General features: G+C 39.1%; 1 protein-coding gene across 1 annotated transcript in view; it reads left to right on the top strand.

Annotated features, from left to right (window-relative positions):
* CNTNAP5 (contactin associated protein family member 5) overlaps nt 1-26,861 on the top strand; it is a 269,761-nt gene that overhangs the window by 47,066 nt on the left and 195,834 nt on the right. The window contains exon 2 of the mRNA XM_063400823.1: nt 20,774-20,884. Coding sequence (XP_063256893.1) covers nt 20,774-20,884 — 111 coding nt within the window. The remainder of the gene's footprint in view (nt 1-20,773; nt 20,885-26,861) is intronic.

The raw sequence follows: 26,861 nt of genomic DNA, 5'->3' as shown, positions 1-26,861 counted from the left end.
CCTCTGACCTTGTCCTTGCATGAGTCACGTCCTTCAGGGCACAGCACTCAGCCTCAAGGAATGGAGAAAGTTTCACAGGTGGAAAAAGAGGTGCATTTTCTCCTCAAGAGCATACTCATTGGCACTTCAACACCTTTGTGGTTTCCTAATAGTAGCAGCTGTAGGGCTTCAATTTCCAGCATTGCTTGAAACACTCTTGGGATGAACCTGAATGTTCTGCGTTTTGTTCACATTCCCTGAGGCATTGCTTTCCCTGAGCCTACCCAAATGTAAATATAAAAACTGGGCCTGGCATTTTCTCAACAATTATTACCAGTTTTTCCTGTCGTACTGTAAGTATGATGTACTCTGTGTAGGCAGGACTGGGTTGTGTTTTACTGTGTACTATGCATCATCCTTGCTTGAATTGATAATCACAATGAAGTAGCAATAATATGCCTGGTTTTGAGCCACTGATACAAAACACATGAAAATGGGTCTTATTTGCCTCCAGTTGAGGTTTATTATAAGAAAAGAACTGATGTCTGCATGGGGGAAGGCTCTTCTTTACTCAGCTGCTATTTGATCATAGTATACAAGCTAACCATATGCCTGTGCTCCAGGATCTTAAAATTCTCCTGCCTCTTCCCCTAAGAGCTAATTGCTCTCCCTAGCACCTTAAGGGCTTCTAGTAGGTGTTTTAAAGTCCTAAATGTGTAGGGAAAATAGTGTAATAAAAACCAAAATAAGATCTTTTGAAATGGGAAGGTGATACAAAACATTTCAGCAAGATGATTTTTTGAGTGTTTATACTCTGCAATAATAGATTTCATTCTCTCACATCTGTAAATTTGCAAGCATCAAGTTGAGCACATCCAAGTGGACTCGTTGCAGAGAATAAAGGACACAAGTTGACAATGCCTCATCATGTCTGAGAGGGTACCTCTTGATAATGGTGATAAACTAGTTTCTGGAGAGGTACTTTATGGTGTTCAGCTCTTACAGTGTGACCCTTTGTCTCCAAATCTTGTTGACTACAGCTTCCATAAATCTTCATCTGGCTTGTTGCCTATTTTCTGTTTTTTGACTAATTTTGAGTATGGAGTAGTTCTGCCCTTATTTTGTTTAACAAGAAAGGAATGGGTATAAATGATACGCTGCAACCGTCTTGCCATTGTTGCTTCGTGCTTCTGACATAAGAAAGATGTTTGTGTTTCTTCTAGAGCTGTTGTCCCAGGAATGGGGTCCTGCACTATCAATGTAGGCTTTTTTCTTTTGCTTTGTGCTGTATTTTAGTCCTTCACACATAGACCAACCTCTAGATAATACCTCTGCTACAAAACTGTGTGATCATTCGGCAAAAGCCTTGGTAATGCTATGCCCTTTGCTTAGGTTGTATAGAGGTAACCTCTTACTGCAAAGTACCTTTTAAAAACTTTATCCTTTTCATTCAAACATCCAGAATGCTTATTCCTATTAAAAAAGGAAGAGAAAACCTTCACATGAAAACAAACCCAGAGGCATTTTGGCCAAGCGTGCAGTAAGTTGTTGCTTCTGAACGTTCTTTTGGGATTGTTATAGCTTCCTATTTGGTAGCATTAAAAAAATCCTTAAATTCAATGTGCAACATTAAAATATAAACTGATACAGCAAAAGCAGTTACTTTCTTCCTTGTGCTAAGCTGTGTTGAACTCTATTGGCTGAAAGAGAAGACATTGCTATAACATGACCCAAAGAGTTTATTGATAGTAGTAATGTGCACAATTTTGACTGTAGCTCTGCAGGCAAGAATCTTCTAGGATGGGGCATATCTTCTGTTTTAATTCAGCCCTCATAACATTCTCGACCACTGTACTGGTTTCTGTTTGTTTTCACCAGGAACAATTTTTGCAATATTCCTTGTTTAAGCCTCTGCATGGCACTTGTCTTCAAAACCCAGCAGCTGAAATAGCAGAGCAGTTAAAAATAACTGCAGGATTCTTGGTGGGGGATGGTGGTGGTGGAAATAGGTGCCATGATATCGTTCAACCCCTTTAAACTGTTTTCATTTAAAATTGGAGGTAGAAACGTGTGGGTTCTATAGGCATTTTACAGGGCTTGTATAACTCTTGGGGCTATGTGCAATTTGCTGGGAGTGACGGATGATTGATTTTGTGCTAAGAGAAAGTGGATGGTTGCATTTGTGAGTGTTTTGAGTTCAAAAGTCCAGAAGTTAGGTGTGGGAAAAAAAAAACTTTATGATGAGAAGTTGCATTTTGGCAGATACGAAGTTAAGCAGAGGATGTATCTAATTATTAATGAGTTCCTGGGCCATGCTTTTTTCTGACTTATTTTTTTAAAGTACTATCTGTTCTCTGTGAAAGGTATTAAAATTAAAAAAAAAAAAAAGTATACCTTCTGCTACATCTTGCTTTTTCTGTGTGAAGAAGCATTATATCTCTATTGGATATAGACAAAAATAATGAAATTGGGAAAATTAATGACCTAGAGTATTTGTTGGTTATGTTTGTAGCCTCTTGCTTTGTTAGATGAATAAGTGTATGCATCTTGATGATACTGGATCAAAGGGAAAACTAGACTTTTCAGTTATTTGAAATATTCAAAAATGTATGTGCTTCTTGTTTCTGTTGATGGGCCATTTTTTTCCTTTTCATTTTTAAAACCTTTTATTCTCAAAATATTCAGATGCAGTTTTTTTCCTGATTTGCTTGTTTAATTTACTTAGTCATATTCTTCAGAAAAGTAAGATGAGGGGTTGAAGGAAAAAATACTGCTTCAGAAAAGCAGATGATTTATGCATTTCTTATGTGGAAAAATTGTGGAGTTTTTGTTTGGTTTGTTGGGGTTATTTTAAGTAAAATGTGTTTCCTTTTTTTCTTTTTATGACTTCTTTGGAAGTGGGGCAATAATCTAGATAATCTTGCACTTGTGCAGTTATCTGACCTTTTTATTGATCATAAAATTCTCTAAAGTTCAGTCCGATCCATGGAGTGCTGAGGAAAACCTGCCCTTGCCTCTGGTCTCCACATCTGCAGTTTTCTGATCATTTTTCTGGGCCTCACGGAAGAGTTTCTGAAGGAAGCAGGTTGCTTTGTTGACAGCTGTTCCTCTACCCACATCACTCTCTTACTGCTTGTTGTCTGGCGTGTGAGGCTTGCAGAGAGCCAATGGGTTCTCTGGGTTAATCCTGTGATAATACTCTGAAAAAATTTTATCCTGGTGTGCTGCAGTCAGAGCAGAGGATCTCGGGTCTCGGGTCCTTCATCCTTTAAAACACACATCCTTCAACTGAAGCTCATTTCTGTTTCCCTCTTTACTTGCCTTTCAAATGATGCTGGCAGATTGCACCACTCTCCACCTTTGGTTCCAGACCTCCTCCTTCCAGAGTTGCCAGATATTTAAGAGTAAACCTCTCTGGCTTTGCTAGGGGAAAATCGACATGGCTCAGCAATGGTTTCAGCTTTGTGTGCCAGCAGCACCACGGTGGTTTTCTTTGTCTGCAATTTTTGTCCCCTCCTTAAAATAGCAACCAAATATAATAACTTAATTTTAATATTGAAAAAACTTAATCCACCTCTTTATGTCCCCTTTTCCTGGCTGTTTATGAGCAGTTGTCCAGAGTCAGCAATGCAACACGGGCATGTCAGGAGTTGGAGATCTTGACTGATATGGATGGAATGCAAGAGGTTGAATGAAGTTCATAGGAATGTGCATTTTCTTTTTAATTTAAAGGACTGAATCATGAACACAAATCCTTTTTCAACTTTTTTTTTCCCCCATTTTATCAGCAAAGCTTTACTTACATGTATTTATGTAGCACTGCTGTTCAGAGGCTTGAGGGGATCTTTAAATAACACCTTTGTTAGGGTTCTTATGCAGGAAAAACACAGGAAGGAACATTTTCAGAATTGCCTTTAGGGGAGCTGGATATAGTCAGTGCTGACCCTGCAAATGTGCAGAAATGAAAATAATAGTTGGATTACAGTAATTCACAGTGCAGGAAGGAAGAACAAGATTGCACATTAAAAAATATATAAAGTAGTTCCTCATGCATTTTAAAAAATACTACAAATTCTTCCTTGTATCTTTTTATTTTTTGTCTGTGTTTGGTGTAAGAATAGCTATGCAGAGTTGTAGAGCCTGAGTTATTCTGGAGGTTAAACAAGGTGACAGTCCCTTCAATACTCAGGAATCCATAGATCTAGATACAGAGTAAAACTGTGTAAAGATCCATTAACAGGAGTTTCTTTCCACACCACCCACAATTAATAGCTAGCTGTGAATAATCCCAAGTATAAATGAATCCTCTGGGATCTGGATTTGTCTTTTTGAGTTGGTAATGAAACAAAGCCTGTAGTGAAATGCCTGGATCGAAAAAGTCAGTGGCAGTATTTAGTGCATCTGGTTCAGCAAATAAGATTGATGCAAATAAATGTTGATGAAATCACCTGCAAAATCAAGAAGAAATGGCCTAAAGGCAAACTTACTTTGAGTATTATGTGATGGTTCAGGTTTTATCAAGTCTTGCAAAAATGAAGTCATGATACAGTGGAGGACTAAAAGATAAAGCAGAGGAGCTGTGACTCGGAGCACGTTGTCATGGAGAGGTCTCTGCACTGCAGAGTCTCGTTGTAAAGGCACAACTGCAGGTCCTGGAAGGGGAGCAAAAGGGGACTTTGCTGCAGTGCACAGTGCAAGGGCTTCCACTGCTGCTTTCCAAAGTCAGGGAAAAGGATGAGCCACAAGCAGTAATGGTAGGGCTCTCTCCTCTGAGGAGGCTTTATGTTGTCTCATAAGCTTCCACTGTGAAACCAGCTGTTCCCAGGTCCTCTGGGGAGAAGGGACAAGGAGCTGTTGGGCAAGACTCTGAGATTGCCATCTCTCACCAGAGAGCAGGCTGAGGTGTAGCTGATGCAGAGTGTTCAGGATAATAGGATGTAAAAGACCTTTGGTTTCCAGAGGCTGGAGGGGACCTGTGGTTTAATGCAAAATAAAGGGGTGAAGACAGTCGACTATAAATCATAATAGTCATCAAAAGCAGAAACAATCACCTTCAAATATAAAAAATAAGAAGTAGTAAGAGTGAAACATGGTCCAGTCCTAGAGAACCTTTAAGAACAATGCAAATGATATTGGTAAGTTTCACAAAAAAAACCCCTGCAACTTATGCTTTTTGCTTTTAGAATATCAGTTTTTTCCAGGTCTGAACTGAAAATAGATTCCAGTCTGTAGTTTGTTTGAGCCAGATGATGAAATGAGAAAAATAACCTTCCCTTACATCAAACATGTAAAAATGGCAGGTCCATCACACAGCTGGATGAAAATAATAATTGAGACTTCCAGTGTAAGGTCTTAAAATAAGAAATCAGGGAAAAAAATCAGTGAAGATATTTGTTTAAAATAAGTTATTCAAGTGAAAATTCCTTCTAGAATATCCATGGAATTTAATTATGCATTATTCAGGTCTCTTCCCCCAAGAGGGAAATTCAGATACATATATTGATGTTTGTTCAAACAAGATTTGGATACTTCTAGTTTACTGCAGTACGTTTCTATCATAGTTGTTGATTGAAGCTTTTCCAATACCCAGTCTGTGGAATTATAGAGAGATATAGGTACACCTTATTTCACATGCCAAGTTGATATGAAAGTGTAACAATATCTGAGTTTGTTTAAAATAAATGTGACTTATTTTGTATGTACCAAACTTGTTGAATGTATTGAGAAGGAATGGTTAGCAGGATTGGAAATAAACTAGTTTTCAAAATAAAACAAGTTGTAAAATTATGGAACCTTTCCTCTTGTACAAATGGCCTATAATTTTATGGGGTATTTGTTGAACTGTGCATTGCTACTTGGTTAATAGAAGAAATTAAAACCAAAGCTGTTTGCTAGGGGTTTAGCAATAATATAGAATATGAAAGCAGGATTCGGAGACCTAGTCCCTGTTTGTGTGATCAAAAGGCACTTTTTCTTAGTAGGGTCTCTGCTATTAGGCAAAGTATTATGATAGTAAAAGTTGCCAGAAATCCATTTTGGCTACATAAGGTGTGAAAAACTTGATTATGAATGAGTAAGCACACTCTGGTTGGCATGGAAATACAGAAGCTAATTTTGCACCCGTCGTATTTTCATGCTGCAGTGGCTTGACTTATTAGCTGTTGCTTTCCCATTAGCTCCAAAATCCAACCTTCTCCCTCTGGCTTCCAAAAATACAAAGTTGTGCTTATGGTAAGAATGCAGTGGCAATGTTTGTTTGAACACAGGTGACTCACCTTCTGGCTTGTATCCTTAGCCCACTGAAACCTAAGATTTTCTGATTACATAACTCAGAGGGCTGGGAAGTAAACAGGACTCCCAAAATATTCTAGATCGTTTTTGCAGGATAAGTCTTCTGAGAAGCTGCTTTTCCTCCAGCTCTGGCTGTGTAGTCTGGGTCTGTATGACTTTTATGCAGGAGTTGTTTCTGAGAGCAGCCTCGAGCTGCACTGATCTGGATGGTCCTGTGCAGGGGCTTGGGCATACAGAGGACACAGTGGGATCTGAGTCATAAATACATCTGCACATAAACTGCAGCTGTGCTTTTCCACTGAGGCTGTAAGGCAGGGTTGGGTACAAACTTGCAAAGGGAAAGACCTGGTATCTCTCCTAATTGTAAAGAAAATTAAATATTTTGGCTTCATAGTGTACCAAAAAGATAATTTCTCCTTTGCAAGAAATATGTAAATAGTTGGACATATACTCTCAAGTAGGTATGTCTCAGGAATCCCTATCTGACCATTTGATAGGTGGAACTAATTCAGTTAATGTTTGAGATGCTGTTAAAGCCTACAAAACATTTTATTTTCAGAGCATAATTACATGTCTGCCTTGTTTTACTACATTAACAGTGTAAATCAAGTTTCTAAAGGTTGCCAGTGACATGAATTACTATGAAACTGAGAGTCTCTGCAGTGACAGTGAGTATTTAAATAAAAATGCAGTTTCCAAGAAATTAAAACCTTTGACTCATGTAGAAATGTCATAAATTTATAGATCTCTTAGGAAACTGAAGTGGTTTTGTGTTTTTTTTTTAAATTGAATTATTCAAAATATAGAAGCTGTCCCCTATAGTGCATGTATCATGCGGTGATGAAGCTTTCCAGATGAAGTCTTATTCCCTTGAACTTCTCAGACCAGCAGTGTGAGAACATGCTTTCCTCTAACATTTACTGAATTTGATTCTTGGGGAGGAGGCAGGGAGCTGGCAGATTGGGCTGGAGGTAGGGGACTGGAAACCAAATAACACGATTCTGTTGAATGACTTGCATATAGCTTAGTGCATCTCTGCAAGGTCTTACTGGAGTCAGTGGAGCTATATGATAGCACAAGTTAGGTGTTGTGATTATTCTTACAGGATTAATGTTGTAGCTCTGCATTCAAAGTGTTTTGCATCTACCCACATGTGCCTTGTACGTACCACTTGGTAGGCAGGTCTAGTGATGGGGAAAGGCAGTGCTGTTTAATACATTTTTCCCCTGTGAATTTTCTTGATTCTACAATCTGTTAATAAAATTAAAAAGAGTATTTTAGTGCTAATTGTCATTAAATCTTTCAAATTTCAGAGAAGGGGCTTGGAGTCTTTAGCAGATGGTTGAAAATGAAATGCACTTTGGGGGAAACAGAAGCTCTGCCAAATCTGGACCTTGAACAGAACTAGTCAAATAAACAGAAGTGAGACACAGCAGGGATGGTTTGGAATAGTCTTTATTATGGCCAGAAAGCTTCAGGCTGTGAATGACCTAATCAACCTAAGCTCCAGACATATACCTAAATTAGCTTCCACTCTACCAATCCTCATAGTACTCCATTTTTCTATTCTCAAATACCATCCTAACAGATCTGAGCTCTTTTAAAAAATGGAAGGCTACAACTCTCCGTGCTTGTCCTCTTTGGATTGTATTTGTCCTATTCAACTCCCTTAATGCCTGTATTCTTAATTTTCTCCTTCAGTTTTCCCATCCTTTTGCCTGACTCAATTCTGGCAATTTTCATGGATTTGTTGAGTTTCAAATGACTTGTGGTTCTATGAGAGCAAGAAAAAAGAGTAATAGGAGCAAAGCTCCTCAGTGTTGAGGGACTCTGGAAGGCTGTTCAGTTCCCACTTAGCCAAAAGGATTTCTGTGTGACCTTGTCTCCTGCCTCATTTCCATCTCTGCAGCGTGGGGATGAAGCAGCGCGCCCTGCCAGAGGAGGGGAAGCCATGCCTGATGTCATGTAGAGCACCATTCCAAAGGGGTCCCTTGCTGTCTGCATTTGCTGCCCTGTGTGGCCCCTGCTGCACTTAGGACTGCTGTTTACAGCTGGAATAGCAAACAAGCCTGGGCTCTGTTCATTTAACCAGACTTGTGTTGATTTGCTGTGTGCAGCCCCCGGCCATTGCCCGCTCGGACTGCGGAGCGCGTCTGTGAATGTCACACGGACATGGGCTGGTTCTGGAGACACTGGTGCAGGCAGGAAACTCAAATGGAATAACACGACTCTGATCGTGCTGAAGCATCAGCCAGGGCAATGACAAAATGCTATAAACATCCTCCAGGTAACAGCTAAATAAAGGCTTCATTAATTCATGTGGGTCTCCAGTGTTTAAAGAATGGTTCAGCATGAAATTTGAATGGCAATGGCTTGTGTGTCACTGATTTATTAGATTTATTTAAAAATACTACATAGTGTATATATATGTGTCATATACCAGTATATATTATATATAATAATATACTAAACATACATCTTTATAAAACTTGTGCACTTGACACCTTTTATTCATAAATCATAGTCTCATGGCCTTTGAATCAGTCTCTGTTTTGTACCAATAGACATGACTTTTCAAAATCTTTTTGTGAAAAGTAGCTTACCTTTGAGAGTAGGAGAGGCTCTTTAGGGGGTTTGATGTGGGTACATAAATAGTCACTTGAATTTGAGGCCTTATTGCTCTGGAATTTAAGAGAACAGGAATTAACCTGGTGTAGTAGGTGTTGGTTTGCATTGCCTAAGGTGGTGTTCCTAAAGTCTGCTACATTATCATGGTCTTAACATGAATTTAGTGGTTCACACAGAGAGATGCAGGGGATCATGTAATTTCCCTTTGTCGTTCTGGTTTCAAGTAACCACAGTTGTAATGATTTACTGGAATTCTAATTCCCTTAACAATTAGTAGGCACACTGGAGCCCACTGGGTTTTATTCAGAGCTCATTGAAGCTAATGGAGGGGAAAAAAATCCCTTTGACCTCATTTGGCATTGGCTCAAGTTCTTTGCAGTTGAAGCTGATGGCTTCATCAAAATCCACTTAACCTTCCAGGGATGAGCGTGTGACAGGGACTGGTCCTCAGGTCATTCTGGAGCTTCATGGCTCTGCTGGGAGGGGCTTCTATACTTTTCCCTCATTATTTCCCTTATTACCATGTAGCTATGTAGTTGAAAGGAGCAATTTTAACAGTAGCAGAAGCCAGTGTGATGTCTTATGTGGTCTCTAATAAGTTGGTCCAACCTCAGCTTGTTTGGGTAACCCAGGATTCATACAGTTAATAATAAGTGTTAAAGAGGATATGCCTTAGAATTAACATTCTGACATGTTTGTTTTCCTTGTTTTCACAATTTGAAATACACTGAGGTTAAAAACCAAATTATATGCCTCCCTCTCACTCCATTATTTAATCATATCCCCAAATCTTTCCATGTCTAAGATGCGCCTTTCCCATGAACAAACCTACACAAATCAATATGTAAATTATATAAATCTACCTTTTATGTAAATATACCTCTTCATTGGGCTGATGTACTGGGGTATGGTGCTGCAAGTAACTGCTTGTGAGATAACCAGGCTTTGCATTTCTTGTGTTGGTGGCATTGGCCATGGATCTGCGGAAAGAACATTCCTGTCCCTTTGATTAGTGCTAGCAGCAGGGAAAGCTGTTTCCACCACTGAGGGATATGTTTTCAAAGCCATGTGTAGGGCTTTGGAATGTGACACCTTTAAATGTTAACGTGCATTTTCAAATAAGGAGCCTCAAGGCTAGAGGTAACGCTTTGATCTTTAAAAAGCTTGCCACATAGAAGAGAGAGTTTGAATGTATACTTACATTTGCAAACACTTGCAGGTAATTAGATTTTAGTTTCAGGGCTGCAGAACTTTGCAGAAATTATTCAAATTTCAAAAGACTCAAAATAAACATCAATTTTTATTTATCTCAAGGGATTGAGAGGGGTATAAAACAAACCTTTAATGGCCTGAGCCATTGCTTTGTTGAAGAGATAAAACCTGTGGGAGTTTGTGTATTAAAATGGGATGTGAACCAGCAGAAATCCCAGCAGGATCTGAATTTGATTTAAACTGAGTAAGAAAATACACAGCTGAGCTTTTCTCTGTTGTTTAAAAGATTATTACCCTAATATATACAGTTGCTTTGTTTTTAAAAAAGTATGTCTAGATTGAGCCATAATTACATGTGAAAGCATTTGAGCTAGTCATTCAGTATTGAAGGAAATGGATCTGTCTAAACAAAATGACATGCAATTAGGGAGCATGGGGGAGTTGTCTGTTTGCCATATCTGAAAATAAAGTTATCAAATTATTACCTAAATTGTTCCACATCTGACAACTAGAAAGGCTTCTTGCGGTAACTATGACCGAAGATGGCTCAGGTTTGTATACTGTTTGTGACAGGGGGCAATGAAACATGCAATGAAACATAGGAGTTTGGTTGTTTTTTTTTTTTTTTTTTAATTGAGACTTTTATATTTTTCTTGTTTGCAAAGTCCCTCACAAGGAGGACTACTGATAGAAAGTGAACCTTTTTTCCTTGTTGGATGAAAAATGGCCTCTTTATACGAAACAAAAGGTAGCTGACTGCTAGAGTTCTGCTGGCATTCAAACTGATACATTAATCAATACTTTAAATCAAAACTGCCATCTTGTTGAATTTTGTCATTTTGGTTTTTCAGTTGCTTGAATTTTCATTGTGTTTTTTTAAAAATAAAGAATGCCTGCTTTTGTTTACTCCCATGTGAAAGAAATACTGCACTGCAATCCTTAGTGTATTTTATAGCTGTTATTTATTAATTCTGTTATTAATGTATGTGAACTTGCTGCAGAACAAGTTCTGTATAATCCTCATGTGGACAGTCCTACTTGTTCTGGATATATCCTTTTCCCTTCTTTTTCTCTTACTCTGTGTTCATGTAGATTATGGGAGTTTTCTCCTCCATCTCCGATGTTCTGTGATAAATCCAGGACTTACTGAAAATGTCTGAATTTCTGTCTCTGAATACAATGCAGAAAACACTATATGGGTTCCAGTTATCATGATAATTAGCAGATATATTTTGCAGAGGTATTTGAAAATAGCTTCCACTTTAAAGAAAATAGAGTGATAGAGATACTGAAGTGGGTCCGAGTTATGTGCCAGAATTACAGTCATGTAAAGGCTGTGGTCATACAGTGCCATGGGTCTTGTTCAGAGCATGAGATTAGAGCCTAAGGTTGCATAACTTTGTAATGAAGACTGCAGCATCAATAGAGTCTCAAATACTGATTCTCAACATAATCACTGGTAGTTAGAAAAGTTTGTGTCTAAACTGTCTTGCTTGTTTACTATAATGTTAAATCGAAGAGATCTGTATGTTTCTTTTCTCCTGTGTCCCTAAAAACTCCACTGTGACTGATGAAGAGAGAGCACAGTGCCATAAGAAATGACTGGAAGAAAATTTTCATCTTCAAACTGACATCAAAGCTGCATTCACCTTGCTTTAGAATGGGAATTTTGAACTTTTTTCAATCCTGTCCCTTATCTAAACCATTAACTTGCATAGAAGAGTCTTAAAAATTGGTGTTTCAGGGCTAAATAAGGCATTTTTGTTGGAGGTTATTGAGACATGAAATGATTACTTATCATCCCTTGAAATGACATTACATTTAAATGCAATGGTACATGGGCACTTACTGCCACCTTCATCTCTGTTAATCCTTGCTCACAGCCTGCAAATTGAACATTCTCTCAGCCTTATGGGATGCACTGAAATTCTCAGAGTTGTAATTGGTTTTCAGTGTGCCATCCTGCATATTGTACAATTTGAAGAGACTCTCTTCAAAACTGAAAATATTTAGTGAACCCCTCCAAACAGAACACATTTAGTGAATCCCATGCTGTGTATCGTTTCCCTTTTAATCATTTTTATCCCTGAGTTCACCAGAAATTCAAAGGGAAAATAAAAATTGAATTAATTTTATCATGATTAATTCGAAAATTCAGGGGACAACCTCTTGGTTATTGATGGCTTTTAAATTGCTGTGAATTGTTAGCTGGGCATGCCTGTGAAATTCATCAGCATTCCACAATCTGCCTCTGTTATTTGCTTACAAGATAGCAGCTCTAAATTTAGATGTGCACAATATAACCTTACCAGACAAAGTTATGGCATTGTCTGAAAGTCTTTGCAAGGTCTGCCTGTATAAATGAGCCCTTTTCCATGGAAGTCCGTAGGAACCAGAGCAGAAAAATCTTCTTTAGGAAGGCAGAAGCTGTGGCCTGATGGAGTTACCCACATGATGGATGTTGTCCAACCTCATTGCACTTCTGAAGCAGTGATTGGGTTAGAAAGAGAGAGAGTGGGATTGAGGCATCACACTCATGCAGATACTCCAGGGTCTTGCTCCAAGGTGGGGGTAAACTGTGTGGCTTCAAAGAAACTGGGAGTATGTGAACCATGGTGCTGTGCTGGGGAAGCAGGATAAGGCAAGAACTTACAAAGGGCTGATTCTTCCTTTATTTTCCTTCTTGCATTCATCTGTGAATCAATGAAAATTGTGTGACTCCCCAAAAGGAAGCCTATCATGGTAACTGGCTTCTTGCTTTTCTTCTCTAAGGTACCCAGCTAACACTGTGCATCTCTACAAAGGCAGCAGAGTCTTCCCTTACAGGTCTGATCTTGGGTGTCCGTGGTCACAGGTGTGATGGTGACAAGCAGCTCGTGTTGAGATGTGCCACTGAAGTTTGTGCTGCCAGAAGCACATTAAATTTGAAAGTGACCCAAAATGTGGGGAATAGCATAAATGTCCCTCTGTATGAAAGATTTCTCAGCTTGGAGAGGTGGGAAAAAGCCTGGAGAAAAGAAGATTCAGGGGAGTCCTTATCATTAACTACAGCTGCCTGAAATGGGGTTGCAGCCAGGTGAGGGTCAGCCTCTCTCCCAGGAGATAAGTAACAAGACAAGAAGAAATGTGCCAAGGGAGGTTCAGGTTGGACATTAGGAAGAGTTTCTTTACTGACAGGTTAAACACTGGAATGGGCTATCAGGGAAGTGGTGGAGTCACCATCCCTGGAAACGTTCCAGAAATGGCTGGACATGGCACTGCTCTGGCTTGGTAGATGTGGTGGTGTTCAGTCAAAGGTTCTACTCCATGCTTTTGGAGGTCTTTTTCAACCTTAATGGTTCTGTGATACTGTTCTGTGATTCTAAGTAGTCAGAACTATGTTTCTGTCTCATTTGCCTGAACATTAAGTGGTAGAAAATATAATGGCTCTACTTAAATAATTGAAACGATTCTTTCACCAAATTTTACTAGAAAATGGATTTTTTTTTATTAGTGATATTAGTTATCTGATATTGTAATTTTCTCCAACCTGCAAATAAAGCACTTATGTTTCCCAAACTGGTTTTCGTGTTCTAGTCATCATGATAACCTATATGCTGTTTTGTGCAGAATTTTTTATTTTTTCTCTCCTGCTTGTTTGTTTGGGTTTTCCTCAATAAACCCTATTCTTAGTGAAACAAGTATTTACATTCCATTTAAAAAACTCTATTTGTAAAATTTGGAAAAACTGCTTCACCAATGAATTCCTGAACAATTTTAACACTGAGTAACATCAGCAGAAAATCTGCTGTACCCCCTCTGCATTTTAATTTCCTGTAGGTGAATATCTCTAAAACTCAGTCCAGCTGGCTCTGATAATTCTTCTGTTTTTCTTCTAATAATGGTCCCAGCAGCCTTGCTGGTGGGTGCACATACATTAAGACTTCTTCCTGCAAATTTAGTATTGTTTTAATTGTATTATGGAATTTAAGGCAAATGCTATTCTGTTTTTTAGAATCCATGACTTAATTGATGGTGCCCTGAACTCCTTCTCTGATGGCCTATGGTGAACAGAGCTTGTAGCAAGGTCTGATGCTTTTGAAAGGCATCAAGTTTTTGTAAGTGTTGCTAAAACTTCTGAAATGTTAAAAGACAGTCTTGGTCTTTGGTATATATAAACTTTAAAGCTTTGCTTGAGGTGCATGAGTAACAAGTCTCATGTAGGCCAAGATAAAAATGTGATGCTGTGTGGCCAGAGAAAAGGCTCTCCATGTTCTTAGATTTTTTTTTTTCATAATGTAACAAAAACTCCCCTGTGCTGACTAAGTCACTTGCCTGTGTTTTCCTGTACAGAAAGGTAATCTCAGGATACATTTCCCTACCATGGTGTGAGGGGATTTATACTGTCTCTTTGCTAAAGTGTGTTAAATGTCAAAAGGGCAGACTTCAGGTATAAAATTTACTTCATCTGTTGTGTCAGCTTTGTAGGTTTCTGCTCTCAGGTCAAAGATCAAAGCACTCCTACATTAACAGGATATCAGAAATGTGGAAAGGAGAGGCAAATAGGCAAAAGAAGCATTATATTTTGCAAAGAAAGTGGTAAGAATCTCTGGCAACTGCTGTTACACCTGCTGAGAGTAAATCATGGCTTTGGACAATAATATGCTTTTGCAGGTTGTTCATTGAAACATAAACGTTGGAAGGCTGAGTCAGCACATCCTTTTGTTGTGGTCCTTTTTTGTTTTCCATATAGAGCAATTTCAGTAATTTTTGAGTGTCAGAAATGGATTTCTGTGATGGATTTGCTGTTCATTGACAACAGCTCATTCCCGTCTGACAACAAGCCTCTGATCTAATGAAAAGCCTGTAGTATAAGATAAAGTGATGGTACCTTCATTTTGTAGCTGCAGACATGACTCACCTAAATGACATAGACTGTGACAGAGCTGAAATCAGAGAACACTTCTTCCTTTAACTTCAGATCGTTCTTCTTCAACTATATTTTGTTGGTAATTGGCTTAGTCTGATGTTCTTTCACCCTCTCAAAACAAGAATTGCTTCTGCATATTAGTTTACTGGAACTGCACTGATGGCTATTTGAAATTCATAGTTTGAGCCCTGTCGCTCTGTTCCTCAAATGCAATTCTACTTCATTATTGTGAGTAGGAGTTACATGGCAGACATGCTTCTTTCAGTAAAAAAATAAGACCCGGTATTGAATCAGTTTTATGAGAGCCCCTGGAGTCATTCAAAATCAGACTTGACCACTTTTTGTGAAACAAGGTTATGCGTGCACTCTGTATCATAAAAGAGACTCTATAAATGCACTGATTGAGTAATACTTTTATGTCTTTACAGGCATATGAAAGAACACTTATGTAATTTGCAGTTGCTTAGGAAGAGCTCATGATTAGCTTAACTATGGACGTTTATTTGCACTATAGCGCGAAAAGAAAAAGGAACATTGTGTTGTTAAGTACTTTCTCTAGTGTCTTATATCTTGAAAAATATGCCATGCATTTCAGCTAACAGATGGAGTTCACAGCTGTGCATGTACGTGTAGCCAGTCTCTAGGAAAAAAAAAAAAAAAGAAAAAAGAAGGAATTTCTTTTTACAGAAAAACAGGTTGTTTGGGGTTTATTTTATTTTTTCTCGTCATGTTTTCAAGCATCATTTACTAAGGTTGTTAAATTGGTAGTAGAACCTAGTTGTAGGTGGCAGTTACTGTGAGAGGCTTTTTGTGGGGACTGTTGATATGGAAATAATCTCCCAGTCTCTTCCAAATCTGTAGCCATACTCCATGTTACTGCACTTCCTGGGTCTTTTGTGTTGTTTTTACCCCTCACACAATCTCCTCCTTCCCCCATGTACATGTATCTCATTGGACTATAACAGTGAAGGTTAATTTCCACAGTAAGTCCAAGTAGGTATTTTTTGCCTTTTCAAAAGAGAATTGTACCTACAAAAGGCAGGAGAAAGACAGATGAAGTGAAAGGTATCAGTGGTCACTCCTGGGGACTGTTAAGAGGCATGGTATAAAAAGCATGGTTTACATCTTTAAAACAAAGTATGCCATTAAGTGGGTAATGCTAAGAGGAATTTTATCTAGCCTATAAATACCAGTTAATCTTTTCAACTTCAAATCCCAGTACAGAGACAATTTACAATTGCAATCAAAATGATGCACACAATTTAACTTCAGTACCGTCTATAACTCTGCTGGTATTTTAATAATGAATAAAATTATATCTTGGCAACAAAAGTCTCACTGAAATAATGTGCCTTTAATTTCCAAGTGAGACCTCTTAAGCTGCAAGGCCTCTGGTTTACCCTGAAATCTCCTTCATGTTTATTATAAAATGGACATATCTGTATTTAAATAATCAGTGTGCGAGAGGTCTGTGATTCTGTGAAGTCTTTCTAAAAGTCCCTTTGAAATTTGGGGATTGTGCTTCAGGCAGGAGTTTGCACAGCTGATCACAAGCACTCCTGCCCTCAGTGCACCTCTTGCATCTGCTTCAGCAGAGATGTATGAGCAAGGTCTGTGGCAGGAGCTCTTTGGTGATGTGCCAGGCCCTGTGTTCTTGAAGTAAAGCACCTACAGGAGGCACCTTCCTTTCAAATGCTTTTATTACCATGGCATAGAACAGGAGGCATGACAGGTACCCCCTTCTGAATTTGTCTTTTTGACTCCATCATGGGGCCTAACCACATCATTGTCTGGGTTATAGCTCTCTCCTTTTTCATCTTCAGTTTTGGTATTTTGCAGAGAGGAGGAGTTTTGGCTGTGGTTGCATGCTATGTCCTGTCCCCCACCTTCCCTCAGTTGCAACATTGGGTGCACCAGTCCCGTGTTCCTACTCTGAGTGCTGCTTTTGTGGTATTTATTTTGTGATGCTTATGGTTGCTAATAGAGGAGCTGCAGCATAGATCTTACTGTGGCTTGTCAAATAATTTGCATTGATGGTGATATGAGATTGTTCGTGTAAGTAACAATCATTAATTAACAACAATAATTAATGATTATAATGATAGGAGAGCTTGACATACAATTTCATAGTATGAAAATAAAAAAGATAATAGATTAACTTCTCCTATTTTTTTTGTTAATTTTATCATTATTTTCTAAAAAACATTAGTGAATAAAACACAGAAAATTCGGGTTGATATATGTAACTATTTTTCTTAATTCCAGAAGGAAGATTGCTTATGAAAGTTCTGTTAACACGCAAGACATTGTAAATGCTGTCAGTAACTGCTTGTTTTCCAGAAGTTGACATATTCAAAGTCAGGTTAAAAGGGTCAAGCCTTTTCTCAAATGCAAATCAACATCTTATATTGTTTTGTGGTTTGCCTAAAAAAGTTGGCTTGTAAGTACAATTAGACCCTCTTTTTCATTATTTCTTTGCTAATTATCCTGTCAAGGAAAACATTGGAGAAAACAACTGGACAACTGGCTAATGTAAATGTGCTTTCGTGGATGTCAAAATGTTTTAAATGGTTCTGTAGTGTAGAATTATTCATTGCTAAACCCAATGTTTTTAATAGGCGTATTATGCAGTTAACTCTGAAAAGCAAAGTTCCTGTTCTGACAGGCAGACTTCCAAAGCAAATGGAGAAATAGGTCAGGAACTACAGGTAAGGAGCTGTAAATGTGGGAGCACCTGAAATAATATTTATTTCTGTCACATCAAGTTGAGGATATGAAGCCTCTTGAAATGTGCTGGGATCATATGGTGGAAATCAGGATATGCTGGTTTTGCTTTTGGTTTTACCAAGGGTCTTCTCTGATATTGTATAAGCACAAAATTTTTCATCTCTTTCTTGTCTGCATCCATTACAAAAGGAAACATGATAAGAACATCCTTTATTGGAGAGTTTTTTAATCTTGAGAGCTGTGTTTTAATCTTGAGATGGTTTGTTTGCTTTTCAATATTGTCTTCTCATTGAAGCAGGGCCAATGGAATGACCCTTGCTGTACATGCATATCCCACCTTTTTGAAGTCTGTACCCTATTTCAGCTAAGTTTTACAAAAGGTATCAGTCTCAAATGTGAATGTGTTGGGTCTCTGAGAAGGGATGTATCAGAGCTGTTCTGGAAATGATCTGGATTGCTGTGCATGTACAAGTTGACTGGTGCATCCCAAGCACTTGCTGTACTCTAGAATTTCATTTGCTGTGTAAAAACTTTGCCATTGTAGGTCTGTGCATGTAGAGCTCTTGGTTCAGCCTCCAGGGCAAAGTTAGTTTTGACTGAGTGAAGGGTGAAGAGTGACCTTGCATCTTGTCAGAGTATCCATTCAAAAATAATCTTCACTTGGAGGAAATTCCTGCATGTACTCTGAGTCAATCAATCATTACTCTCTTATCTGTTGAAAGTTAGGCTGTATTAGTCCTGGTGCTCTTAGAACTATCATCAATTTTTTAATGCTGTCCTAAATCCTGAAGCCTTAAACTTACATGTTTTTATAGTTAGATATTAATTCAGGGAAGGTTTCCTAGCTGTAGTTCAGTTGTTTTTTTCTTTCTCTTTTTTCCTTTCTTTTTTAGAACAAAGCAAAATAAGGACCCCAGAATTTAGTGTGGAAATGATGTTGCAGTGCTGTGGCAGCAGAGATACAGATGAATGTGCATTGGGACGGAAGCAAAGGATATGGAAATTCGGACAAAGCATCTTATAGTTATAGGAGCTAATTGTCACTTCTCAGCCTGGAGCCCCTAGAGATCCCAGGAAAAACCTTAAATGTGTTGCTCTGAAATGGTTTCCTCTTGCTGTGATGCTGAGATACTTCATGTCCTGTGGGTTTCCAGTTGTACCTTTGGGGAACGGTGACGGACAGCTGGATCACAGGCTGGGTGATGTGCTGAGTTCTCCCGTGGCCCAGGAGCAACCACAGGGAGCTGAAGAGAGCCAGCAATCTAGTTACTGTTTAAAGTGAAATCCCTGCTCTTTCCAGCCAGTTATTTCCAGCCTCATGTTTTAAGTGTTGCTGTATAGTCCTGTAGATCTGCCCGCTAGGATTTTGGACCTTCTTTTGAGAGGTTCCCAACCCCTCTGCAGGTTTTATAGAATGCGAAGTTTGGGTGAATTCAGTGCCCTTACAAGCTCACCATTTCCAGTATTTGTTTAAATCTCTGTTCAGGTCATGAGTGACAGTGAATTTGAGACCCTCCATTTACAGTTGTTTTGTTTGGGATTTTTTTAAGTCTGAACAGAATATAATCTCATGGCCTGATCTCGTGGATTACCAGGAGGCTGGCACTCCACGGACCTTTCAGAAATTCTCTTTGAGATTCAGAGGGTGTAAATCATAGGGAAACTGCTCAGGACCATGATACTTGTTTTGTTGGCTAATTATCCTTGTGGCTACAACATCAGTGCAGACTTGTCCCTAATTTATCTATCTGGCAGTTCTTGCTAGGTATTTTTACTCTTAGGAATCAAAGAGATAGAAAGGGTTTTGTATAGATGTTTGGATTTTGAGATCCATCATTTAATGCACTGATCTAAATTATATTGATTTTCTTTCATATAGAGCTGGATTTTGATTGCAAAAGTGTCTGGGTTGTTTTAGAGAGTCATTGTAGAAAGACATTTGAAATATTTTAATGTAATCTGTCTCGATATGGAAAAGGTATCACTCTGTTTGGAATAATTTGAATTGGTTTTCATAACTATCAAGCAAGTTTTGCCTTTATTCTTTCTTTTGTAGCCCTTCCTTCCTTCACCCCCAATCCTTGCAAACTGCATATTTACTCTCTGAGTGCAAGAACACTGTGATGGCCTGAGATCCTGGTGACCTGCAGGCCTTTTCCAGTAATTAGGTCCATGTTTGCTCCATGAGAGATTCAATTAAAAATAAGAGGAGTTTATCATCGTTATTATTATTCCCTACTGAAACACCGCATAATGTTCATGAGCGTTTATGTGACAGCATTGTAATGAGAACATTTACTTTATTTAATTCCATCCCTTTTCAAACATTATGGGCTCAAAAATTCCACTTGAGTGTTAGCATAGCCCATCTGTCCTCGGAAGCAGAGGTGAAAGAAGGAGTGGAGAAACGCAGAGGCTACTCATGTGAATGAACAAAACTAATTTGGCCCTGCAGGTTTGTGTGAGCTTGGGGAAGAAATGACGGAGATGTTCAGATTGTGAGATTTTAGTGCAGCCTGAGACACCTGTGAAACACAGGGCACACTTTTACATGTTGCAAAAGCCTCCGTGGCATGTTCCTGTGTGTCACCTCCACACAGAAATATGAAGTTGTAGCTCCTGCATTACACACCTGTTCTGTGGAAAAGCTGTTCTGGACACAGAACACCTGGGTGTTCTCTAAGGTCTGCCAGGGCATTACTGCGCTCTTCTAGTGGCTTTTGCAACAAGAGTCAATACCCTCTTTAACTGCAGGGCAGACTATAAATCTCATTCACTGAAAGGACAACACTTTCTAGTTGTTCAAGCACTCAATGTCTTAACAGCAGCTCCCATGTGGTTGCTGTCCCACCAGACTGGAACATTCTGGAGGGTTGATTTCAGTTCTCACATGTGAATTCAAGCACATTTCAAGCTGTGTGACCACTCTCTGTCTACTAAGCAGGAAAAGCACCACCTACAGACAGCACAAGTTGGTATATGTGTTGCTCATATGATGACCTCTGCATGTTTTGTTTTCCTTTTTAGATAATTGTGATGATGCGTTGGTATCTCCCTTACCTTCAGCTGCACTTACCAGTTCCTCTGAGCTCTCCAGTACTTACAGTCCCAGCTTTGCCAAACTCAACAGGCGAGATGGTAAGATTTCACTATGAAACGCCTAAACTATTCATTTTAATCACTTTTACAAAGAATAACTTTCTATGCTGTTTGTATGCAGTGCATTCAGAGCTGAGCTGAATAGAGCCATTAATTTTTGCTCCTGAGTGTGAGTAAGCTATGTAGGAGCAATTTCCTCCTTTATTATTAAAAGCTTCTATTAATGTTGAAGTTCTCCACTTCTCTTGTAGAAATATCATTAAGGAAGTTTCAGATAGTCTTTTTGCTTTGGATGAGTTCCCATATTTTAAGAGTTTAAAGGTCATTAGGTTTGAGACCCTGTTCTGAAAGGTAGATGTTAAAGACAATAGCAACTAGGTATAAAATTCCAGTGGAATTCAATGATTACACAACTCTGCAGAAATAGTGAACATGAAAAACAACTATTCAGACATTTGCCATCAAAAATGTGTGAGGTCCAGATAATGAGTTCACACACCAGGTGGGACTATGAGTAGGAAGCACAGTACCACAAAGAAGTTGGTAGTATTTAGGGCATCACTTGACATCCTGTTGCAAATTTGAGTTGTTGAACCTCATCTTATTTCCAAGGTAGAACCTCTGAAACCCTGTATTATCATATTATGTATGAATTTCATTTTAGGAAACACTAGATAGATCACTACTAGAAAAAAGGTTGTAATTGAAAATAAATCAGAATTTTCATCTTAAACATCCCTGAAGTGTGTTTTAATCAAATACCATTTGGTAAATCTATAGAAAGACAGTAAAGGGCTCTCTCTTTTATATGCTTGGCATTAATGATAAGGAGTTGCTTGGCCATTAAAGAAGTGTTAGATGGGAGTTACAATATCATATTTGAATTCTTGAACCAGAGTTCCTCAGCAAGTGAAAGGTCATATGGTAACTGCTCAACAAAAGAAAGTTGTATACATTGAGCATGATATTTGAGTTTGCCCTGTCTTTGTCTCCAACTGCTGGCTGAGATGGTGAATAGGTATACTTATATGATTGTGCAGATGGCTCTAATAGGTAATTTTATCTGTAGAAAAGAGGAAGAGGTTCAAAATCAGTATTGCAAGTCAAACTCTGTCTGTACTCTATAGAGATATTAGCAATGTTTGAAATTATGGCAGGGGTTTCCATTTAAGGTCAGAAATTGAAGTAGGCCTTATTTAACTGTCCCACAGTAGTTTTGTCATATAGTGAGGGGTAAGATGTAGTTTTTCAGCAATCCACTATCACATTGATAAGGTCTGTGCTGTCATTTAGCACTTAGTCATGGGAACAGGAGACAGAGTACTGAAGACAAGCTCTGAGTAAGAGGGTTGTTTCAGCAGCTTTTGTTTCATGTTTTGAATGCTTATGTGGTAACTGATGAGCTGAGGCCAAGACAGGGCCTAGAAGCTAAACTCTACTTTGTCTAATTCTTTTGCTGCATGGACTTGGGTAGGAATGTGCAGATGTAGTGCTGGCAGAGTTCATCTGGGGATTTGCTGTGGCTTAACTCCCAAAACAACAAAGCCCCACACAGCTGTTCACTGCAGCATGGCCTTACCCACAGCCACCATCCTTTCAGAAATAAACCTGCTGCTGCCTTCCCCATGGCTGCAGTCAGTGGTGGCCTTGGCCACAGCCAGCATGGCCTGATGCCCAGCCACGGGGCTTCAGGGGGTGCCTTCTCCAGGGTGGGCTCACCCTTGGAGCACAGTCCCTTCAGAGGTACCAGCTGTGGTACAGGAGTAAGCACAGCCACAGGCGTTTCGAGATGTCCATGCTCTCATGGGCTTCTTCACAGCCAGGGACACCAGGGCTGTCCTTTGGTCACAGGGGCTCGTCCACAGCCCCTTTGGGGTGAGTTCACACTGGAGTTTCAGTCTGCCCAGTGCACAGAAGAGCAGAGATGCCCTGGCCACTTGCCAGCCCAGGAACACAGGCACTGCTGTTGTCAAAATGCTCCCAGGCCGGCAGTCAGATGATAAGCAGTACAGCAAGCTGCAAAAGCAAAAAGTAGCTACTAATGAGCAGTAGACTAATAAACAGTAAGGGAAGCAAGCCCCATGGCAAACACAGAAGCTGCTGATTAATAGCTAACCAGCAGTAACAGCTGTAAATTCAATCTAGTACATTCCAATCAAATCTGTAATTATCTCCAACGCTTTGAGGCCCACACTGGGCACGTGTCATGGACAAACCTCATCAACTCGGCCCTACACCACTCACTCTCCTGGTGGGATGGGGGAGAGAATCTCAAGAGTAAAAGTGAAGCCATCACTCTGAACATCCCCCTTTTCCTCCTCCTTCATCCCCCATCTGTCAATGCTGAGCATGGTGTTATATTGGATATCCCTGTTGTCAGCTGGGGTCAGGTGTCCTGGCTGTGTCCTCTTCCAAATTTTGCTTCCCCCTACCCTCCTCACTAATGGTGTGATGTGAGGAGCAGAAAAGGCCTTACCCTGTGTGTAAACAATTCTCAGCAATAACAGAAACATCCTTGTATTATCAACACTGTTTCCAGCACATTGAGCCATAAACCAGCTACTGTGAAGAGAATTAAGGCTACTCCTGCCATAGCAGTGCCTGACCTGGGGCTGGAGAAGCAAGCAGTGGTAGATGGTGGCTGTAGAAACTTTCTTTGACTGTCACTTGAATGCAAATAGTAGATGTCTTTACAGGAAACAATATTTCCTTACAAGGACTGGGCTGTGGCTTTCTGATTATGTTGAATGTTTCTGTGAGTTGGCTTAGTTTTACTTGTAATTGATAAGAAAGTGCTGCAGGGAACAGAGCCTCTGGGTAGAAAGCCAGATGATTATTTAATATATAATATGCAATATATAATATACAATATACAATATATTAATATATAGTGTAAACATGAATGCAACAAGTGAGGATAAATTTATAAAGCACAACCCAGTCCTTTATTGACAGAAAGTTCTAATTCGTCAAGTTTATGCAGTAATAGATAACAATAAGTAAAAGGCTGTTGTTTAAAAAAAAAGAGGCCTGCAGTAGTGGAATGTGCCATTAAAAAAAACCAAAAAAACAAAGTACCCATGAGTAAAGCTTTGTGTGAACAGCTGAAAGTGCTTAATTAAAATGCTGATAAATCTGTACTGGTAATGCTAAAGAGCTAGTATAATTCTGATAAATAAGATTCTGAGGTATGAAATATATTATTTGCCCATGAGAGGGATTTATAAGCTTTTTTTGTATACAGTAGATAAATAATGAAAATAATAAGAAAATTGCTAAAATATGACTGTATCACGTAAAATTTTTCAGTTCATAGTAGTTCTCAGCCTGAGTAGTCAGTATAGGTAATTATGTATGAGAATATAAGGCATATATAGTGTCAAAAAGAATTTGTTTTCTAGCCAGAAAGTGTGTGATCTGGGCATTAAAGTAAAATTCTGCAGCAGGGAAGCACTTAGTTGCAGTGGGAAGTCCAGGAGTTTTTAGTGCTCTAAAGCCATTTGAGCTGTTCGTAAAGCATGTAGGGTGGAAATAATAATTCCCTTTGCTTTGTAATAATCAACTACAAGTCAGTATGGGCATCTTGAGAAGCCCTGGGGAACATCAAAAAGCACTGACTGTGTAAGATTGGGCTTAAATGCAATTTTTGAAACAACCATGGCAAAATGTACAAACAGTCTGAAAAAGAAACAAAAGTATTTGATTATGTTTCTTGGAATCGTACAGGTCTCCAACTGAAAAAACATCAGATCCTTGCTCTCCCCATATTTCTAGCATTATGATTTGTTGCCATGGAGAATATGAACAATATATCAGATTCCTGTGGTATTGTTTCTCCACTGGGGTATTTTCCCTGTACCATGTTGAACGCCTGCTTTGAAATGATCCCCAGAAGATGTGAAATGTGTGAGCTGTGAGGAATGATGGTGTAGCACAATGTGCAGAATCCTGTCGATGCCAGTGGGAACCTGGTGGGCAGAAATTGAGCATCCTGTCTCTCTCGTTTCTGTGTGAGAGACAGTGTGACACCTTAACACACCTGAAACAAGTGTGCAGATCTGATGGGCATCATCAAAGCCAAACTTTTTGTCTGGTTTGCATTTATGCCACCCTTAATAAAAGTTATATGGTTCTCTTCAATATCCTTGTGCCCAATTGCAGGAGAAAGACATTGGGTTATGCTTGTATCTGTTCAGAGGAGTTGATGTCCTGTAAGCTGTGTGTTCAGTAGCCTGTGGTGTTACCTGTTAGAGCCTTCATGTCCTTTGTCTTGGGCCTGTGCTGGCAAAGTGTCCACAGAGCAAACATCAAAGTGGATAGAGGAGCAAAGGGCTCTAATAATTGCTTTGCTTTGGTTGTGCTTTTCTGCTACTTACTAAAAAAAAAAAAGTACGGGATGAGTTGGTGACACTGTCAGGAATGATGTGCATAAAAGAAGTGTGCAGACACAGACTGTGCTGGAAAAAATGCCAGTATCCCTTGTGTCTCCTGCTCTGTATAACGGAGTAAATGTGGAGGAAAAAGAACATTTATTGATTTTTGGCACTCACAGCAGTATTTGGTGAGGATTTAGGATAACCACAGAAGCAAGCAGAAGCTACATGTTTGCTTTATTAGCAGAAGTGAGAGAGGCCCAGTGGGAAAAGCTTCAGTTCTGCCCTTACTCATGCAGCCAATGTAGCTTTGCACTTCCAGGGATTTTAGCTGCCATTCTTACTGGCAGTGGAATTACTGTCCACCTGTGGAATTGGTAATGGTGGAAGGTTTGGGAGAGGGAAACACAGTGGGCTTTCTTCTCCACAGGAGAAAATATATAAAACAGCTGCTGTTCTGTGAAGACACAGCCTGTGAGTGATATCTTTCTTGCAAGACCAGCTTTGTAGAGGTGATGCTACGAGCAGATGTCAGTGCTGTCTGCAGTGCTTCCATCTAAAGAGTGACATTCCCAGCAGACAAATGTGCTTGTGTAAAGAGAGATGAGAGAGATGTGGTTCAGAGAAACCATGTAATCTATGATTTTAGAGCTCAGGCTCAGCACAGATCCCCAAATTTCTGTTCAGTGGGTATCATTTGTTTGACTTCGAAATTACAAGCCTGTGGTGTTGTGCTCAAGCTGGAAAATAGCAGTGCACAGTAAAGCCAAACACTTTTGTGGAAAGCGTATCACATTCCTGCCACTTCTAGCAGCAGAAGGGAGAAAACATAAAGTAGATATTTAGTTATGATGTTTGACATACTACTGGGAAGCATCTGCGCTAACAGGCTTGGCTTAAGAACCTATGTATAAACTAGAACATAAAAAGCAAAGGTTTTGTGGGCTTTTTTAAACGGAAAACTCACCAAATATTTTTGTTGAAAGTTATTTTCCTTCATCTAGTTGTTCTCTATGTTGAATGAAGGAAAGATGAAAATGCCAACTTTTTTAAAATATGTACTGAAAACATCTAGAATTGGCTCTTTTGAGTCATGAATGGAACAACTTTGCCAGATATTTATATTTTTGGTTCCTGGAATAAGACTGTGGAAAAAGAAAAAAGCAGCAACTATTGTGTTCAGAGTCTATTTTAGATACTGGATATTACAAACCAAAGGAAGTTTGTCCTTGGTTCTCATGTACAATAGTCACAATTCTGTGTAGGAGAAATCTGTAGTTGTCTTTGAGTACAATTCTGTAGTTTGTGCCTTAGAGGCAGACAACATACTTTCTATATGGCACTTAAAATACCAAAATAAAAAAACCTGGTGGATGAGAGGTAATCTTGTTAGGACTTTTAACAGGAAGTATTATAGTCTTATATAAGTTATGTATAGATATGGAGTTAAAAGAGCTACGAAGTAGTCAGAGAAGAAATCAGTGATGAAATTCCTAGTATTCTCATTAGGTGTTTCATGGTATGCTCGTAGGAGAGAGTATTCTATTTAAGGCAGGTAAAATAATCAGTGATGGTGAAGACTTCTATTGTGATTGAAAAGGATAAATCATGGCACTAAGAAGCAGTATGCATTGGTTTGGTTG

The sequence above is a fragment of the Prinia subflava genome, chromosome 6, assembly GCF_021018805.1.
Source record: "Prinia subflava isolate CZ2003 ecotype Zambia chromosome 6, Cam_Psub_1.2, whole genome shotgun sequence".
Lineage (NCBI taxonomy): Eukaryota > Metazoa > Chordata > Aves > Passeriformes > Cisticolidae > Prinia > Prinia subflava.
The sequence above is the reverse complement of the archived record's forward strand: the minus strand, read 5'-3'. Positions and strand labels throughout refer to the sequence as shown.